Genomic DNA, 21,063 nt, shown 5'->3' with positions numbered 1-21,063 from the left:
CTCTGAACTGTAAGCCAGCCTCAATTAAATGTTTTCCTTTATAAGAATTACCGTGGTCAGGGTGTCTCTTCACAGCAACAGAAACCCTAAGACACCCAAGTAGAGCTCCGAAATAAAGTGACTTCCTTCATGCTTGGTGGCATAAGCATCTTCAACTACTCCATCATCTCCCTTATGCAACAAGAAGAATCACACTAGTTCTAGCTACTCCAGAAGCTAAAGCAGAAAGACCACTTGAGGCTATGAGTTTAAGAAGAGCCCAGTAGATCCCATCTCCCAAAATAAGCAAGCAAACAAAGAAATTTTCTCAGAAAATGAAAACATGCTCTCAAAGTCAAATTTCTGTTTTGAACTTTTAAAATAAGATTTTTTTAAAAAAAATTGTTTATGAGTGTGTATGCCTGTGTGTGTATATATGTATGTAGGTATGTATGCACACACACATGAAGATATCCACAAAGGCCAGAAGAGGGCATCATATCCCCCTGGAGCTGAAGTTACAGGCCTTTGTGAGCCACTGGATATGGGGATGGGAACTGAACTCCTGTCCTCTGCAAGAACAGCAAGCACTCTTAAACACGGAGCCATCTGCCCAGCCCTCCCTCAATGTCAAAATCCTGTCAATGACCAATCTACCCACAAATGCTGTAAACTTTTCTACTATTCACAACAGATCCAATCAATAACAAAAACTTTGGCCACCTTTAATGACACTTGGTGTAAATACCAACTGACCAAATACAGTATGGAAGTATAAAAAAATGACAAGTAAACTATCCTTCTTGTTGTTGAAAGAAAAGACCGAATTGACACAAGGCTTGCAAAGAGATCGACTACTCAGTTACTTCAGCCGGGACAAGATACTGTAAGTCAAGCCAAGTTATGGTTTTCAAAATAATACCCATGAAAGTTCCCGAGAGAGAGCTCTATGATCTGTCCTTCTGGCAGAGGAAGCTTCACAAAAGGCACTTTCTGCCTTGATTCCATCTTCAGCTCAAACACACAGAACTCCACGGCGTCCTTAGCTGGTAGAGGTGGCCATGTGTGATGTCCAAGTCTTTCTCTCTTTCCCAGAAAGGAAAGGTGTTAACTAATTTAATGAGCCATGAGCAGCCTTGCTCTTTCTAAGGCTTCCCTGGACCTCCTTCCACCCACACTGGTTCTTCAACACAATAGTGAATGTTCTGGTACAATTGCCAAAAAGTGGGCCTTAGCACGAAGACCTGAAAGGAGAATCCTAATGAACGAGGCTGTGGGGGTGGGGGATGGGGGGTAGGGGGGCAAGCGCACCAGTAGAGCTTGTCAAGGGCAGTTCACTCTCAGCAGATCCGTGTCCTTGGGCTCCTTCCTGGTGTCCATTTCCAAGGAGTCAGCACCCACGTGTTTGCCCTGTGAGTCACAGCTAATGATTGGAGCCGGGGACAAAAGGCACCGAGTCTTTCTTCTTGCTAGCCATCTGGACTTGCACCCAACCTGGCTCTGCTGAGCTCACCCACTCTGCCGAATGAGGAAAAGGATCAAGTAAACTAAATTTGAGCTGTGCTTTACAAGTCTGAATTGCTAGAACAGCACATTTCTCTCAGGCTTAAATAACATCAGAGCACGGGTTACTATTACTCGCACAGTGATGAAGAAATGATCCAGTGTCTCTCCCCTTTGAAAGCTCTGTTAGGTGAAGCTTTGGCTTCCCTAGGGCTGCTGGGTTAAGTCTACTCTGATGGAGGAGATGTAGGGTAAGGGGAGCAGGAATATTGGGCCAGCTCAAACACTTCAGACGTGCAGCAGGCGCTAGTTGGGAAAATATCTTGAAATATTCAGACCTTTCTTTTTGAGAAAACAAGTGCTCCATGTTCAGAAAATTGCTGTCTTCAAGGTGTGACCTGAGCCAGGAGCATCACAGTTCAGAGACAGGATGGTTACACCTGTATTGAGATCTCAGGATTGCTAGTCGCCCATGGGAAGCAAAAGTTTAATTCTCTTTTTGCCTGGTGATATTCTCTCACCCTTCAATTTCCAGAATTGAGTTTTTGTCTTTTGAATTTCTCTCTTTCAGGGGTACTCAGGAGACCTGAGCAGAGGAAATAACAGAATGAGATCATCAAAGTTCGGCCAGATGTGGTCCGACTGGCACAACTGAATATTATATTTATGAAACAGTCAATTCCATTTGCTTTTCTGGAAGGCACAAAACATGCATAATAGACTCAGTATGGCAGGTTCTTTCTGAAGATGGGGAAAATCTCATATGGAAGCGGGTGGCTTAACAAATCACCACGAGTCTGCATAGTCCCATGCCTTCCTGGTCAGCAATAAATGGAGAGAGCCAAGCTAATGACATTAATATGCCAAGATGTTATCAAAAATTGATATATGAAAAACTTGAAGTAAATAGCTATGTCTCATAGGCTCTAATGAGTACACAGTTATCCTAATGGCTGTAAAATATCCATAGATAAATAAGTACCATTTCACAAAATTCCTTTTGGTCTTCTGTCTTCTGGTTAATCTGGGTCCTTAGTGCCCTCTTTTTTTCACACAAAGGACATTTCTAAGTCCCACAAAGGACAAAATCCCAGCCCTGCATCAGTAGAGTAGTGGCCAGCCTCCCCTCTGTCCATATCCTGAGGAAATAGGAGACATCAAAGGCCTAGGGCTCTGTGGTTCTGTGGCCATCACGACTCAAGAGACCCAAATCTAACTCCCTAGAGTTTAAGCAGCAGACCCAGTGGCTGTGTTTATGGCCTCATTTCACAAAGAATGGGCACAAGAAATTTGCTAAGACATGGGACCTGTCTTAGTTACTTTTCTTTGCTGTGACAGAATACCATGACTAAGGTGACTTGGAAAAGAAAGATTTTGATGGGGCTTCTGGTTTCAGGGGGTCAGAGTCCATGATGGCAGGGCAAAGATACAGTAGGTGGGATAGCTGAGAGTTCACATCTTGACCGATAAGCAGGAGATAGAGAGCTAATTGGGAATGGCAGGAGTCTTTTGAAACCTCAAAGCTTGCCTACAATGGCATACCTCCTCCAACAAGTTCATATCTCCTAATCCACCAACTGGGGACCAAGTATCCAAACATGACCCTTTGGGGGCCTTCTCATTCAAACCATCAAAGGACCAAATGGTGAGGCAGTTTGGGAGCACAGTAAGAACTTGCTACTATAGAATTTGGGGCCTACAGGATTGAACCAAACTACTCCTCATATGATAATATCAATCAAATGAGATTTAAATTCAAGCCCATCACCACTTCTGGGGTCAGGACTGATGATTTCCTGGTCTTGAATTTCCTTGCTTTAAATGGGAAGAGCCTCTGAAACTGGAACAATGTTCTCATAAAATACTTAATATGCAGGGCACACAGTGCATAAGCAGGACTAAGCTGAACTTTAGTATTAGCTGACGTGTTTGAAGAATAAAGCTCTATAGATGTAGACCTGATAACATGAGATGAGATTTTTTTTTTATTTCTGTTTTTTGTTATTGTTGCTTGTTGGTTGCTTTTGTCTCTCTTTTATGCTTACCTCACTTGAACGTGCTGTTCTTCCTCCATGGCCAGAGGCAAAACAGTCAGCCCATGAGAAGGCAAGGTGGTCTCTCCCCCTGCTAACGACCTTTTGCTTTATTTATTTGGGTAGAATATGACTATTCGGTTATTAGATCAGCTGGTAACACTGCTTGCTCCTCATCTTTTCTGCGTCTGCTGCAAGATCAACTCAGAGCAAGAAGCTGTTTAACTGGGATCACACCACAGAAGAAAGCTAGTCAGCAATGCACAGCTAAGCTGTCAGAAAGTAAGGAGTGACCATTTGATAAAAGAGACCTGACGGTGAGCAATACTCAGAAGAGAAGGTCAGTAGACAACGGTGCAGGACTAGGTGCCCTGGGTGTGGAGGAAGCTCTCAGTGGGTGTGTGCTTCTCTCGCACACTCTGAGACTCCAGCATTTACTCTCTTCCTGGGTCCCCTTGAGGTGGCTGCATGGAGATGCTCTTGTAAGCCTCTAAGCCTGCCCTTTATCCCCCTGCTCTTAGAACTCCCATGTCTTCAATAAAGACCTTTACAGTAGCCTCACAGATCTTGAGAGCTTCTGGTCCTGAGTTCTCTGGACCTCTTCCAGAACCAATTTTAGTTCTGTGTTTTTGAAGCTCCCTGGACATCTGTAGTAATCTCAAATTTGACATGCTCAGAGCCAACCTCATTATTTTCTGATTGCTATATATCCATACACCACTTATTAGCACTGAACCAGGTGCTGGGGATGAGGATAAAGCATTTCTTGGTCTTAGGAGCTCAGAGTGTGACTCCAAATTAAAGACAGAATTTATGAGTCAAAAAAGATAAGACTGGCCCATTCCCAATATTCACAGTTCATTAGTGTATAATGAGCCCGCAGTCAAGGGAGAGCAGATGGCTAGTTTAGGCCACATTTATTATCTGCAAAGCCAAGACCCAGACCAGAACTATTAATTTGCCAATTTCTATCAAAGATGTCATAATTCCGCCAGTCACTTATGAGATCTACCACCCTTACAGTGTCTCAATCTCAACGACCAATCAAAAAGCTCGCTGTGTCTTCCTTTTGACCATATCTCATATCTGTCATCTCCTTTCCTTTCCAAGTACCCTGGGACTGTTCCAGGTCACTGTTACCCTCATGAAATCATCCTGATCTTGGCTGCAGACCAGTTTATTATGCCCCTTGTCCTCCATCACCTTCCACTGACTGACCTATACCATCCAACTCTTCCTCTATCCACCTTCCTCCAATTCAAGCCACACATGGGTATCAGGGTAAACCTTCCAATCCCTGTTGAGTGTCCCACTCTCCTGCAATGGGTCTCAGATCTTCATCAGCACCGGCCAAACTGGGGCCTACAGAATGTCAGCTCCAATGTGTGTTCTTTGGGAAGGATCTGCTCATGACGAAGTACTGTTTGAATTCTGCCACTTAGACAGCCACTTTCTCTTTCCACATAGCCCCAATTTGTTTGGCCCCCAAACTGATTTTGCAAAGAATACACAACACCGTCTCTTAGATCCAGTGTCTCCAGAAAAGCACATCGGGAGACAGGGAGCTATAGGCTGAACATGATAGGCCACCCTCCCCACAACTCAGCTTCTAAAGCAGAAACTGTTCTGCTTGCTGCTCTTCATCCTGCTGGGAACAGAGCGCTTCCTTTCCGCATGGCCTCCATGATTTCTTTAACTGGGAACACTCCCTCCCCATTCACTTAAACCATAGCCTTTCTCCAATGTCTGGTTCCAGTCTCTTCTGTGAATTCTCCCACAGCTCTCAGCTGAGATTACTGTAGCTCATTCACCTGTCTGAGAAAGCCAGGCTCTGTACAGGAAGAAACTCGTGTGCTATGAAGCTACAGAAATGGCAGGATTTTCTCACAAAATAGCTTCAAAAGTAATTTAAAGGTAGAATTACATGACATGAACACAATCTGTATTTTATAGAATGATCAGATCTTCAAGCAGAAGATTTAAGATCAATCAAAAATTTACCTTGAGAACGTAAATGAATATAACTACTATAGATAGACAACAATATGGACCATACTTAAAAATATAAAAAGAGAACTACCATATACCCGTATATGCCATTACCCAAAGGAAAGGAGGTCAGCACACATAAAAGAAGCCTGCATACCCACGTTTGTTAAACACTAATCACAATAACCAAGCTGTGGAATCAGCCTAGATACCCATCCACAGATGGACACATAAAGAAAATGTGGTCTATACACACAATGGAGTATGGTTCATCCATAAAGAACAATAAAATCATGTCATTTGTAGGAAGATGGATAGAAGTAGAGGTCACCATGTTAAGTGAAATAAGTCAGAAAGACAAGTAACCACATGCTTTCCCTCACACATACAAGGTAGGATAAGCCAAAAGGTGACCTCGAAGTACTAGAAACTACTAGGGAAGGTAAGGGGACCAGGGAAGAGGGAGGCAAGAGGGCGAGAGGGAAGTTAGGAGGGTAGATATAACTGAAGCATGATGGATGGTCACATCATAGTGAAATCCATTAGTATGTACAATTAGTATGTGTTAATAATTGTAAAAACAAAAAATCTACTATGCCTGACACTGAGAGCTGCTGTCTCATCAGAATTACTGGAGGAAGACCCTGGCAGGATTCCATGCCTTCATGCTCATTTGTTTAAAAAAAAAATTGTCAAGAGCCCGGTAGTGAAAACCATGACCAGAAGAAAACCAAACAGTGTATGGAAAAAGCAAAAGGCATCATGGAGTCCACAAAGACCACTTAAACTGGAAATGAGTTTTTCAGAGTTTCATTATGGTATTATTTTCTATATAATATAAATTGGCTTATTTACTTTAAAAGTACATGTCTGTGTGTTATTAAAGGAAATGGTTTGCTTCCCAACGGCAAGAAGATGCCCTGTGATGGGAATGCCAACTCAGAGGCTCACCAGGATTCAAAAGCAAATCAAAGGCCATGATTTAACACACACCTCCAGCTCTGGCTTAGGTGAGGAAGCCCAGGAGGAGATCTGAGGTCATTTTAGTGTTCCTACTCTGACTTGGGAATGGATAGGACTTACCCATGGGCTGCACCCAACTCCTGCCAACCACACATTTCTGATCCTACTGCCATCCACTCTTAGAAATTAATAAGAAGCAAGCTGAGCAGTGATCATCCTGGCTCTCACTGCTAGCCGGGAAGAACACTGGACCCTGAGGACCTTAGTGTGTCTGAAATCGCCTCGACTGTCTGCTTGTTTTTGGCTCAGCTCAGCCACTTGCCTGCTCACTCCAGCAATCCATTCCTTTCCCCTGTCTTCAAACTTTACCTATTTTTAATTTCGGGTCTCATCCTGACATAACCTCTTGCTGGCCTTATCCCCACAACATCTGGAGACTCCTTTGTTGTTCTGTGCCTTGGAGAATTTTCTGAAATGACAGAAAGCTCAGCCTCAACCTCATCTCCAACTTTATTTTCCACTCAGCTTTTTACTGCCATCGAACTGACTGGCTCTTGGGACCTTGGATGAACCATTCCATGAACACTCACAATTTTGTTCTCTCAAAGTCCTGCCCTGCAAGACCCACTCTAGGTTTCTTTCAAGAAGCTCTCTTTAACTTCTAGACTGTGACGATGACCTTACTCTGACCTAGGGTACCATTCTTCCTGTTTCCAGTGACACACAATAGGTCACACGAAACATCCACCCAGAGGATGCGTCCAAGGAGAAAGCCCTGACTTGGAGACTCACAGCATATATGGAGCCTGTTGTTTGTCAAACTTATTCAGCCATGGGAACACAGATGCAAGGACAGTGACACTTCCTGTGGTGATATTTTAATTGTGCTGAAATGTGATTTTATTTGTAAGTTAATAAATAAAGTTTGCCTGGAGATCAGAGGTCATAGCGAGCCAGGAACAGAAGTCAGGCGGTGGTAGCACATGCCCTTAATCCGATCACATGGCAGGCAGAGTCTCTAAGTGGTGACACAAGCCTTTAATCCTAGTACCAACCATAGAGACCTGGAGGTCTGTATAGACAGGCAGTGACGAGGAAGTCATGTGGCTGGGCTTAGAGCCAATGAGAAGGCAGAACAGGAAAGCAATAAAAGCGCAGGTTAGGCAGGAAGAAGCTCTCTCGTATGGGAAACTACAGCGTGGTGGTAAATTAAAGGGTAGTCAGTGGCCCTTCGCTAATTCTCTGATCTCTTCAGCTGTTACCCCTGTATTTGGCTCTGTGTTTCTTAAATTTACTAAGACTGTTTAGAATTTCGTCTACAACTTCCTACAAGTTTCTTCTCCATTTGGCTTAAACAGCAACAGTGAGGCAATTAAATTGAGCTTTGGACTTCCTCAACTCCTGTTGCTCTCCTTAAACTGTTCTATTCATGTTAAGTGGGATATAATGAGCAAGAAGGAGGTAGCTTACTACACAGCACACACCAGATTGAAAAGCTGGTAGAGTAGCTGGGGGATGGATCAGTGGGTAAGAGTGTATGCTAGTCAAACATGAAAATCTCAGTTCAAATCCCTAGGACCCATATAAGAAAGCCAGATATGACCAGGCGTGCCTGTAATCCCAGCACTGGGGAGCAGAGACTTGTGGGTCTTGGCAGCTCACTAGACAGCTGGTCCAGCTGAAGCAGTGAGTGTCAGGTTTGGTGAGCAACCTGTCTTAAGGGAATAAAGTAGAAAGCAATAGAGAAAGACACCTAATAATGTCCCCCTCTGGCATCTACGTGCACATGCATGAGGTGCACACTTACATATACATGAGGCACACTATATACACCACACACACAGACACACAGACACACACACACACAGCTGCTAGAAACTTCCTTCTCAAAAAGATTGACTATTTTTCTCTATGGTATGTATGTGTATGCTATTATATATATATATGTACATGTGCATACAGATGCCTGTGAGGCCAGAAGAGGGAATAGAATCTCCTGAGACTGGAGTCACAGCTAGTTGGGAACAAATCTGGGTCCTTTGAAAAATTGTATGTGCTCTTAACCACCTCTCCAGGTCCACTGCTTCTGTGTTGAGGCAGTAGGGCAGAGTGGTACCAAGTTTGGTCTATAGAATCAGTCCACTGTAGCTGGCACTAGATAACCTGTAAAATCAAGGACTGGATCTGCTCTGTTCATGGGTGCCTGGTGCACACAGTGCCTAGTACAGACCATATAACCAAGAACTGTTTATACTGAGTAGATTGTGGACAAAGTCATTTTCAATCCTGGGTGATTTTGTCTGCATGGGGACATCTAGCAGTGACTAAAGAGAGTTATGCTGGTCACAGGGGCCTCTAGTGGGTGAAAACAAGCATTTTCACACAAGACAAAGAATTATACATCTACAACATCAATGGTGCTGAGGTTGAGAAGTCCTGCTCTATAGTCAGACTACTCTGGGCTAAATTCCCAACTATGGACACCAGCTGTTTGGCCTTAAGCAAGCTATGAGACTTAAGGGCTCATTTCCTTATTTTTATATTGGGGCTTTAATGATGTCTTTCAGAGTTGTTGTCAGGTGATTTATACACAAATGACACGTCCTGGCAGTCCGTAGGAAGCGGGGACCGCCGTGACAGGTGCATAGGAAGTGTGACCTGCTGGCATTCTTGCCATCGCTCTTCACACAGTGTCTCATGCCAATCATGGCCCTGTTTCTCAGGGCTTGTCAGGCCCAGAATGGAGAACCTAGCGGAAGCAGCCCGGCATCCCCACTGGTGTTCACTAAATAGTCGGGTTTCACTCAGGTGCTCACCAGGGGCTCGATGGTGAAAATGTGATTCAGAAAGAGCATGCTGTCTCCTAGAACCAGCTTCCTCTGGTTCTCGAAGGTGCGAGAGAGAATTGAAAGGCGTTCTCGGAGAGAAGGATCCAAGATGCACTCTTCAAGAAACATGTCGGTTTCAAGCTTTTCCTCCTTGCTCAGATCATCACAGACCCTAAAGAAAATGAGGAAATGTAAAGGTCACCATGGGACTCCCATGAAGAATTGTGTACAAGTGCTCACCTCCAGTCTCCTCTCCTGGGAATATCCTCACATCTCCTGGGGTGGTCCTTCCTTGCCCTGAGTCTGCAATGCATGAGTAGGTGACCTTGTTTTGCCTTCTCAGAACTTGTGGGGACCAAGTTTAGTGATCTTTTGTCACCTCCTTCCAGAAGTCCTCTGGGATTTCTTTCCCTACCCAAATCCCTTCTGTTTACTTCTGAGACAGCATGTATCTGGACAAATATTTCCTTTTAGGTGATTGTGTTTTCCATGCTTATTTTTAAATTATTTAACATCTGCTCTGCCTCTCACATTGCAAGGATGATTTTGTTCCTGTTAAGCTTGCCTCGCTTTAATTCTTTCCCAGCTATTCGATATCTAGGGAATAGAATGTAGGAGCTGGCGAGGGCTGGGTTTAGACACTGATTTTACGATCTATTTCCTAGCTCTGAGACTTCTGGGAGCTTCCCAGTTCCTCTAAGCCTCAGTGCTTGTTCCCTAAAAAAACACAGAGATGATGGGAGCAGAGTTCCTAACCTAAGAAACGGGGTTTAAAGGTGACCCAGGCCCTGGTTCCATTCCCGGCACAGAGCGGGCGCTCCATCAGTGCCATCTGTCACACATTCGCATCTCTAAGATGCCAAGCTTGTAAGATGCTTGAGCCACACCCAAAGATGCTCCTTCACTCGCTCTCTAGTTCTCACTTTCTGCCATGGTCAGTGAGAGGACAGCCTCTTCCAACCCTCTCCTCCCTACCCTCACCTTTCTGAGTGACCTTTCACCTGGACTCTGCAGACTGGCCTGCACTCCCTCCACTCCATTACACACACACACACACACACACACACACACACACACACACACACACACACACTTGCTCCTGTTCCCAGCACTGTACTGTTGTGACCCTGGTGACCGCGCATATGTAGCAAGTGAGTGCTGAGTGGACCCCTGAGGTCACCGAGTTCCTGTCTCATACAAACCAGAGGCTGCATTTTGTCAATGGGTCTTTTAAATAACTTCAGTGTTCCGAGCCCTTTGGCTATATAACACAAGGAAATCAAACAAATGGGTCCGGTGTATTCTGGATCCAAGCAAGAAAGCAGCCTATGCTTCCCTTGCACTGCTAGGTGGGAAGCAGTATCCAAGGTAACCAGTCCTCCCATGCCACCGGCCATATCGGCTCGGAAAGAAAGGAACCCAGTTCTTCTTTATTTTGCTAGTTGACAACTCTCTGAAAGGCTTACAAATCACACACCATCTGTGTGGTGGTGTGGACGAGAATGCCCCCCATAGGCTCACGTTTGAATGCTTGGTCCCTTGTTGGTGAAGCTGTTTGGGAAGGACTAGGAGGTGTGGCTGTGTTGGAGGAGGTGTGTCACTGGGGGCAGGCTTTGAGGTTTCAAAAGACTCATGTCATTTCCAGTGTGCTCTCTGCCTCCTGCTTGCAGTTTGAGATGTGAGCTCTCCTGCCTCCACACCTTCCCTCCACTATCATGAACTCTAACCCTCTGGAACTGTAGGCCGGTTAAAACTTTAATAAGTTGCCTTGTTTGTAGTGTTTTATTTCAGCAATAGAAAGTAACTAATAAAGTTTGAAACAAGAAACTCTACTTGCAGTAGGAAATTCTAAAACAACCATAGATGAAAATACAGATACAGTTATATTGACCTTTGAAGCATGGGGAAGAAAAGTGGGTAAATTATATGTAAGGGTTTTAGATACTCTGGATCTAGAGTTATAGATAGCAGTGAGCCGCCATGTGGATGCTGGGAACTAGACCCTGGTCCTCTGAAAGACCAGTGAGTGCACTTAACCACACTGACATCTCTCCAGTCCACTTTGCATGGTTTTTTGAAGATTAAAAAAAAAAATCAAGTTATGAAATATTCTATATAGAGAAACTCCATTTTTTTTAATTTTAAAAAAGTAAACAAAAAATACTCATTTGCAAAGGAATAAATTTACAGATACTAAATTATTTCTTAGATTTTTCTTTGGGTCATATGATTAGAACTGATTTTATCTTAATCAGAGATGCAATTTAAAAAAAAAACTGTACATCCACAACATGTTTCACTTAAATTAGAAAACAAGTCGAGTAAAAAATTCAGTGAGAATCAGTTCTCAGATTGAGCACTGTAGACTTTTTCATGGTAGCCTGAGATGCTAACACAGCACGAGGGAGCCCAGGGTCCCATCACTGAAGAGGCGTGGGGAAAGGATGGAGTGTAAGACGGAATGAAGGAGCCCAGGGTCCCATCACCGCAGAGGCATGGGGAAAGGATGGGGTGTAACACAGCACGAGGGAGCCCTGGGTTCCATCGCTGCAGAGGCGTGGGGAAAGGATGGGGTGTAACACAGCACGAGGGAGCCCAGGGTTCCATCGCTGCAGAGGCGTGGGGAAAGGGTGGGGTGTAACAGGGCATCTTGCAGCAGCCAGAGCAGTGAGTTAGATACACACAGTACCAGGAAGGGCCTTAAAACACAGAGCCTAGTTTAAAAAGAAAAAAGAAGAAAATACCTATTTCTGAAACAATATATATTTCATGAGAGTAGGTGCACATAAAAAGACATACATTAACATATTAGAATGGTGTCTCCCAGAGAGTTAGTTTATAGGAATGGGTATGGGACAGAAGAGAATAAATACAATGTCTTGTGTCTGTGAGGATGACGATGATGATTAGAAGGTTACAATGAACTCAACTCTTCCACTAGAAAATGAAACAACAATTCCCATATGCTTCTCCTTTTCTATGGACCCTGGATTAGTGGCAGCCAGTCCCAGGCAGAAGGAGGGAAGGGAGAGCCCAGATGTCCTTCTCTCTGTCCTTGAGGAAGAACTGGAAATGTAGATGAGAGTCTGCAGGGGACAGGTGCAACAACCCCGAGAGACACTGATGCCTACAGGGTGCTACTCAGCTGTGCATGGCTTCACCATCTTGACTTGTTGATAATAGTTTCTTGCCTCAGAGGTGCCTCAGTTTTATAGATGAGGAGACGTCTCATAAGGAAGCATTTTAAAACAGGCCATCCTTGTTTTTTCAGTAAGTATAGAATTTTACCCGCTTTACAGATGATCTGGTGGCTACTAACCCGTGGCCTTCAGACAGTAAGTAGAGACCAGCCCTTGCAGCATCCCATAAAAGGTAGTGTAATGATAAACAGTGCCAACTTGACGAGATGTAGAAATCCCCAGGACATGACCCTTTTGAGTATGTCTGGGAGGGATTATCTAGATTGGCTTAATTGGGAAGGAATACTCACCCTCGCTGTGGGTGGCACCAGTCCAAGGAGAAAGTGAGATGAACACAAGAATTAGTCACTATTTACCTCCTGACTGTGGATGCAAAGTGACCAGCTGCCTCCCACTTCTGCTTCCATGATTTCCCTGTCATGATGGGCTGTCCCCCGACTTGTGAGCCAAAGGAGACTCTTGCTCTCCGAGTCAGGTATTCTGTCGCAGTGAGACGCGTGACTGACAGAGTTGGTAAATGGGTGTTGAAGAGACTAAAAAGTAAGTGTCATGGCCTTCAGAGGTAGAAGAAACACTCCCAGGTCTGCCTAACACAGGAAAATGTAAATGGAGCCAACGGGGCCATCACCTTCAAATGGACTGTGTGACCCTAGACAGTGAGGGGCCCTGTGATAAATGCGGGTCTAGGGGCTCCTGGCCTGTTTACCAGGTGCCATTTAAATCTTCAGAGTTGTTTTTTTTTTTTTTTTAAGACACTGGGGAAGGAGCCCCCAAACATAACCGAAATCAAACTTATTACAGTAACCCAGGTGGCAGGCTCAAATATCAATTAAGTTTGAATTAACCAGAGAGATATATCATTTTGTACACCTGAATGCCGTGAAATAAATCCATGCTAACCACAGTGTAGGTTGTCCACTGAGGATGCTGTGAGGTCTTAAGCAAATGTAGAATTACAGCCACCTGCTCTTGAAACAATGACTGTGACCCTGCTGGAGATATTGGGAGCAAAAATCCGTAAAAGCCCACACTGAGTCTCAATACAGGGAACGTGAGGAGAATATGTCTGAAAGACTCTGGCAGAGTGAATCCAGCCAAACACGGCTGAGGAAGGCAGGCAGGAAGGATGCAGTTCTTTCTGAAGAGATTAATGTCTTTTCTAGCTCCAGAGAAACATCAAGAAATAGAACAAAAAGGTAATTTCTTAAAAGGGTCCTTAATGTCAGATTCTGAAGGTGTTTTTTTTGTTTGTTTTGAAAGCTCAGAACTTCTTCCTAGAGGAAGGACATCTTCATGGCCAGAACCTGAAGCCTGGGAATAGCCCCATGTTTCTATGCCCGGATACATGTCCCAAGGTTCTAACACTGTAAGACCGGTGGAGAGGAAGATCACCCTTCCCAGAACAGAAAAGGTAGGGGCTGAAATTCCTCCACTGGGAAAAGAGACAGCCATGTCTTGGCTCACCAAGATTTTGTGGGCAAGATACCATGATGGATGGAACAGGAGTTGAGGCCAAGTTTCAGTACTTGTAGATAAATGCCTCGGGATGAGATGGAAGCCTCTTTGCAAATAGACACTGGAGTTTCATTTTGTGAATTCACATTAACGCTCTATCTTAGGTCTTTGGGATGTTGAAAGGGGACATTTTAATCCCTGGAAATGTGTCTCTGTCCAAAGACAGGTTTTCTCTATGCCAAGCTCAGGACCAAGATCAACCCTTCTCTCTGCAGTTTAAACTAGAGATGCTGGTGGAGGGAGGGTAACTAAGCAAGAAGGTGCTGTCCTCATCAGGAGCAAGAGCATCACATATACAAAAGACCGGGTCAGGGACAACTGCATGGGCCTTGCTAGAGAACACAAGAGAGACATTGTCCTGCTGGTTAATGACCTTGCAACTGTTTGGGGGGGGGGGCATGGGCAGACCTCTGCTCTGTATGCTGCTCATGTGTGGCCTGGGGCACAACCTGAGAATGTGCAAAAGAGGGGACCACAACCATTGTCCTATGTACCACCATCCACACTCACTGGTTAGTGAGGCACACAGAGCCTTGTTTTGGAGAGAATAGCTGGCAGTTATTTCAGAGACAAGAGCCCAAGGTGAAAATAATCTTATGAAAGTTGAGGCATGCTTGGGAATGCATCAAAGAACAAGAAAGGGAGAAGAGCCCACTGTTGGTCAAGTTAAAGATCAGCCATGATGTGACTTGCTTAGAGGAGGGAAAGAAGGCCAGGCAGCAGTCAGTAGACTCTTTGCTTAGATAAATCAGTCTATCTGAGGGACACACAAGTTCCATTGATATATGTCACCCAAAGAGAAAGTGAAGATAATCCTAGTTAGAGATCTAAAGCCGCTTTTCAAGTTCGTGGTTTAAAAACTGGGCATGACCCTAAATGACCCTGTGAACAGGGCTGTGATAACTGTGATATGCAGATATCACTATGGAGAGCTAACTGATTCTCCTAGCCATATACCTAGAAGTGGTATAGACAGACAATATGGATGAGTAAAAGTGGTATTATTGCATAGTAAAGCCTCATCCAGTCATAAAAGAAGAATGCAATTACGACATCTGCAGGAACACAGCTGGATGGAGAGCATCACATTAAGTGAAATATATCAGCCCCACAAATGCAAGTATTGCACATTTTCTCTTATATGCGGAAGCTGGGCAAAGGAAAATAAAAGGCATGAAACCAGAATGGGGACCACTGGGATGTGGAAAAGAGAGAACAGGAAAACATAAGCTCAGTAGAGGGTGAATACGATCATAGTTCACTATGTACACATCGGAAATGGAAGTGTCTAAGAAAACTTACTTTATACAATAGACACAGTGAAAAGAGGGATTGGGGCTGGGGAGATGGCTCAGTTGATAAAGCGCTGTCAGGGAAACATGAGATCTGGTGCTCATTTCCTCAGAACTCATATAAAGCTGGGCACAGGATACATGTGATAATCTCAGCACTGGGAGTGTGTAAATGGGAGAATCCCTGGGGACTACTGGCCAGTCCAGCCAAGTCCAAGTGCTCCAGGTTCCATGAAAGACCCCATTTCAAAAAATAAGGTATAGAGTGACTGGGAAAGTTGACCAACATCAACCTCTGATGTCTACATGTGCATGTACACACTCAAGTGTGAGCGTGTATGCACACACACACATGCACATATGCACACACACACTCATGCACACACATATGCAAGCTTGTGTACATGCACACGCATGCACAGACATACACATACACACAAACACACACACACACACACACACACACACACACACACACACACACACAGGGCCAGGAATATAGCTCAGTTGTTAGAGTGCTTCCAAGCATGTACAAAGCCCTGAGTTGAATATCAGTACTTGATAAGACCAGGCAAAGTAGTATATACCTGTAAACCCTTCTAAGAGGCAGGAGGATTAGGAATTCTAGGTCATCCCTGACTACTCAGTGAGTTTGAGGCCAGCCTGGGATACATAAGGTCTAGTGTCAAAACAAAACAACAAAAATCCAACCAGCCAAACAAATAAAACAGGTAAACAAACAAACAAACAAAAAACAATATTGATAAGCTAAGTCTGTGAGTGTCAGGGGAAGCGAGGTGGAGACAGAACTTGTGTCTGAAGGTCTATTCTGGATGGTCTGGCACCTTCCACACCTGCTGTTTCCTCCCTCCCTCCCTCCCTCCCTTCCTCCCTCCCTCCCTTTCTCTTTTCTTTTTAACTTTAACTGTTAAAATTAACTTCTAGATACTTTTTGGACACTGGCCTGGTACTAGTGCCGTGCTATAACCACAGGCAGCATGTGGAGAAACAGTTGAAATTAAAGCTGCGTTCTCTCCTCCTCTCTGAAAGGCTCTCCCAGGAGGGCAGCTGGGCTGCTGGAACTCTCCTTTCACCTCCTCTGTCCCCACTGACTCCAGCTTTACATGTGCTTGGGCCTGTCCACTGCCTGCTCAGCACACACCTTCAGCTGCAGAGTCAGGGCAAATGGGGCGAGGGAGAGGCTGCTCCCCCTGCATGTTTACATGCTGCATTTCCTTTTAAAAATTTCCCATTTCTGTTAGCATTTATTAACTGTACACATGTTTCATACAGTTATATAATATTAATAATTAAAGGAAAAAAGCACATCACGGGCATTCTATGTTTCATACAGTTACATAATATTAATAATTAAGGAAGAAAAGCACATCATTGGCATTTCTAAACCCTGAGGTCCAGTGACGTCTGTAGTCAGGAAAGGCTTTTCTTTGCACAGGGGTGACCCTGTGATTAAAGCTCATTGCCTGGACGGCTGAGCTTCTGCCCACTGTGTCCCATCATTGTCCTGGATCCTTCTGATTCAATTAGGGACAGTGCACCAGGGGACTTCTGCCTGCTCCCCAGGGACCCAAGACTTTTATTTTTATTCCACACTGACTCGGGTTTAAACAAAGCCTGCCGCTTCCCGGGGCTAATCCTTCATGGAAATGGAGAGGCAGAGACCGAAGTAAATGCAATGAAAGCAGCCAGAGTGTTAATTCAGAGGGACCCGAAGGAGAGAAAGCGAACTCAGCTTCAGACAGGCAAGGATGGGGTCATCCAAAGAAACATCCAGAACATAACCACGAGGCAGGGAGCTAAAGTCAGCTGGTTTTACATTTGTCTAATCTCTGCTGCTATTTGAATTATCATTTTTTTCTAAAGCAGACTATTAAAGAGCCCACTAAGAAATCATTTATTAAATTACATGCAGACTAGGCAGTGTTGTGAAAGCCAAGAATATGAAAATCATTACATCTAAACCCTTCTTTTCCTTCATTCTTCCTATTTTCTGGAAACTTCTTTTCACAAAGGGAAAAATAAAGGAAAAGAAAAAAGTGACATTGATGCCAGTTCAAAAAGGATTATTTTGGGGACTCCCTGTAAGAACTGATAAATTTGGTCAAGGCTTTGAAAAGTAACACACACATGTAGATTAGTGCTTAAAAAACAGGAAAGAATGGCATATTTTTTGATTAATTAAATCTTAGTTATTGCTACACTATAACCAGGTTAAGTTTAACTGAGCATTTGATGTTACAAAGCTCCCAAAGAGCACCCCACACTGGAGCCAGTTTCTCAAGGTTGGACCTTGTGGTGGTTAAGAATTTACTATAAAAAACAGGGCTTCCTGTCCCTCCCCCTACTTCACCTGGATTGACCCCACTGCACCCCTGCACTGCTGCATAGAGTTGGTTTCTGTTACAAACCTGTATTTTTCTCTGTCCTCCTCTTCTTGGGTAGCAAATATCTTCCACTGGAAATGGGCAATGATATTAGAGCGATTATGAATGGTTATCGTCCGTTGGTTGGCCAGAGATATGTAGGTCTTCTCCATGATCACGGAATTCTTGTCCAGTCTTATATTCACATCTATGGCAGCTCCATAGAGACCTACAAATACCATTTCACCTAGGAATGAACAAGGTAGAAACACACGTTAAGATTTATTCTAGGATAGAGAGCTGGCTCACTTGATAAAGTACTCTCCATGCAAGCATGAAGGCCTGAGTTCAATACAGAACCCCCACAAAAAGCCAAGCATATGCCCAGAACCCCGGTGCCGGACAAGAGGAGACAGATGGATTCCTGAGGTTCACTGGCCAGCCAGTCTAGCCAAAGGTGAGACCCTGTCTCAAAAAATAAGGTGGGTTGAGGAGGACACCTGATACCGGTCTCTGGCCTGCACAGGCATGCGCGCGCGCGCGCGCGCGCACACACACACACACACACACACACACACACAAGACTATTTCTAGAGTGATCCTTCCAGCCTTGATTCAAAAAAATTAAGAAGAGGTTAAGGAATGTAAAACATATTTCATTCTCCCTAAGTTCATCAATCCAGAGTCAGACATGATCAGAAGATTTAATTATTGCCCTTTGTTGAAGTTACTGGAAATCAAACTATCTCTTTCAGTCATTTTAAGAAATATAAACTACATAAAATATGAACTGTTATGGAAGGTTATCTGAGGATTTTCTTCTTCATAAATACTTTTGGGACTTACAGACTACCCAGGAGAACCATGAGCTTCAGAATTATAAACACCTGCCTGATCTTTAGCTCCAGCATGATCTAGTTTCTGGTTCTAAAGTCAAATATATCACCATGGGACTTAGGTCCTCACAGCGTTCAGAAAATAGATTCAGTTAAGTTAGAAATTGGAAAGTGACTGAACAGTATCACATAGCCAAACAACACACACAGTGCTCTGCTGGAGTAGCATATCCATAGAAAGAAAACAAAAATAAACACCATGAGATAATCTTTAAAGGAATATCAGGAACATCTTTTCTTAGCAAAGCGCAGTGGCAGATTCAAGTGCTGCAGATTCACAGAAGTCACTGTGAATTCAAGAAGGCACAGCTCAAGAATTATATTCTGTTCAACTCTGCAACACTACATCACTCTATTATAAAACAGAGAAAGGGCCTGGAGGGATGGCTCAGGAGATAAGATCACTGGGTGCTTTCCCAGAGGACCCGGGTTTGATTCCCAGCACCCACCTGGTGGTGCACAACCAGCTCCAGTTCTAGGGAATATGACCCCCTTCTTATGGCCTCTGTGGGCATCAGACATACACATAGTGCACAGACACAGATGCAGAAACACACACACACACACACACACACACACACACACACACACACACACAGAGTAATTTTAAAAAACAGAAAGGATATGTTTAAATACTATGTATAATTTATGGATCTATGTTGTACAAGTTTTAACTAGAATCCAGAAAGCATAATTACTCATCCTATATTTTACAGCAAACATTTTTTCTTTATTAACAATAGAAAGAAAATGCCCCCCAAAGGGAGTAGCACTATTAGGAAGTATGGCCTTGTTGGAGAAGGTGTGGTCTTGTTGGAGGAAATGTGTCACTGTGAAGGTGGGCTTTGAGGTCTCATAGATGCTCAAGATACCACCTAGTGTCTCAGTTCACTTCCTGCTGCCTGCAAGATGTAGAACTCTTAGCTCCATGTCTGTCTGCATGCCACCATGTCCTACCATGATAATGGACTGAACCTCTGACCTGTAAGCAAGCCACCCCAATTAAATATCTTCCTTTATAAGAATTGCTGTGATCATGGTATCTCTTCACAACAATAGAAACCCTAGCTAAGAAAACAGCATATGAGCCAAACAACCACCTTAGTAGATCAATAACTCAGGTTCTGATGATAGATAATCAAATTGTAAGCACTATAAAAGCATGCACAAGGAAACTAAAATGTCTCACTCTCCCCTACTCAAGCCTAGGCCTGCAGTTTAGAGGCAAGAAGTGCCAAGTGCCAATGTTTCCATGGCCATCCTTCAGGAAAACTTTCAGACTTTCTAAGGAGTGGAAGTTTTTTTTTTAATTGAAAATAGATTCTTCTCTCATACAATACATCCCAACCACAGTTTTCCCTCCCTCCACCCCTCCCACGCCCTCCATCTCCCTTCTCCCCCCCCATCCACTTCCCTCTGTTTCCCTTCAGAAAAGAGCAGGCCTCCAAGAAACAACAACCAAACATGACAAAACAAAATACAATAACAAGAGGCTGGAAATATGGCCCAGTGGTTAAGAGCACTGGCTGCTTGCTCTTCCAGAGGACCCAGGTTCAACTCCTAGCACCCACATGGCAGCTCGCAACTGTCTGTAACTCCAGTTCCAGGGAATCTGTTACCCTCACACCAATGCACATAAAATTAAATAAAGTTTTTTTTTTGTTTGTTAAAAAAAAGGTACAATAACACAAGGCAAAAGCCCTCATATAATGTCTGGACTAAACAACCTAATAGGAGGAAAGGGGTCCCAAGAGCAGGAAAAAGAGTCAGAGATATACCCACTCTCATTGTTAGGAGTCCCACAAAAACACCAAGCTAACAGCAATAACATATATGCAGAAGAGCTGGTTCAGACAGATGCAGGCCCCATGCATGCCATTTTAGTCTGTGGAGTGAAATTTAATAATTGGTGAAAGCTCACTGTTCTTCTCATTTGCATATTCTTAATTATGGTTGACATTGAGTTCTATTATATAAGTTAATAAATAGACAAGATAAAAAGAAGACCTTTGCTATAAATTCTGGTACTAAAAGAATTATGCCTCCAAGGTGATGGTGAACTGGAAGGAGACTGGCCCTAGTTTACTGCCAGAAAGCTTGCTGAAATTGCCTACATCTTACAGAACACTTCAAGCTTTGAGTTTATGTCATTCACTGATTCTGACCTGAGATAATGGAAAGAAACAACTCATTCTCCTTTATAGGAAGGCATCCACATCCAAAATTTCAAATTTTCCAACAGCACACAGCCAAATATAATGGCTTACAAAGAACTGCAACTCAATGTGTTAGAACTAGGAACATATGAAAAACAGAAGATACCAGGTACCAACAGATAGAGTCCATACACCAATTACATTTAGCTTGTTCATAGAAACCAATGGATGATCTTGAAGCTATACCCAGAGAATAGGCGACTGAAAAAGGATCTAAAACATGGAGAATAGTCAAACTCTTAGACTTACAGAGAAAAAATAAAAT

At 43.7% G+C, this 21,063-nt stretch overlaps 1 protein-coding gene across 3 annotated transcripts in view; it reads right to left on the bottom strand.

Moving 5' to 3' along the window:
- Positions 1–21,063, bottom strand: part of Hydin (HYDIN axonemal central pair apparatus protein) — a 358,418-nt gene that overhangs the window by 248,344 nt on the left and 89,011 nt on the right. For all 3 annotated transcript variants that reach the window (XM_042277692.2, XM_015992939.3, XM_076571514.1), the window contains exons 8-9: positions 17,732–17,933; positions 9,284–9,467 (exon numbers count right to left, since the gene is read on the bottom strand). In XM_042277692.2, coding sequence (XP_042133626.1) covers positions 9,284–9,467; positions 17,732–17,933 — 386 coding nt within the window. The remainder of the gene's footprint in view (positions 1–9,283; positions 9,468–17,731; positions 17,934–21,063) is intronic.

Source organism: Peromyscus maniculatus, chromosome 5, assembly GCF_049852395.1.
Source record: "Peromyscus maniculatus bairdii isolate BWxNUB_F1_BW_parent chromosome 5, HU_Pman_BW_mat_3.1, whole genome shotgun sequence".
NCBI lineage: Eukaryota > Metazoa > Chordata > Mammalia > Rodentia > Cricetidae > Peromyscus > Peromyscus maniculatus.
The sequence above is the reverse complement of the archived record's forward strand: the minus strand, read 5'-3'. Positions and strand labels throughout refer to the sequence as shown.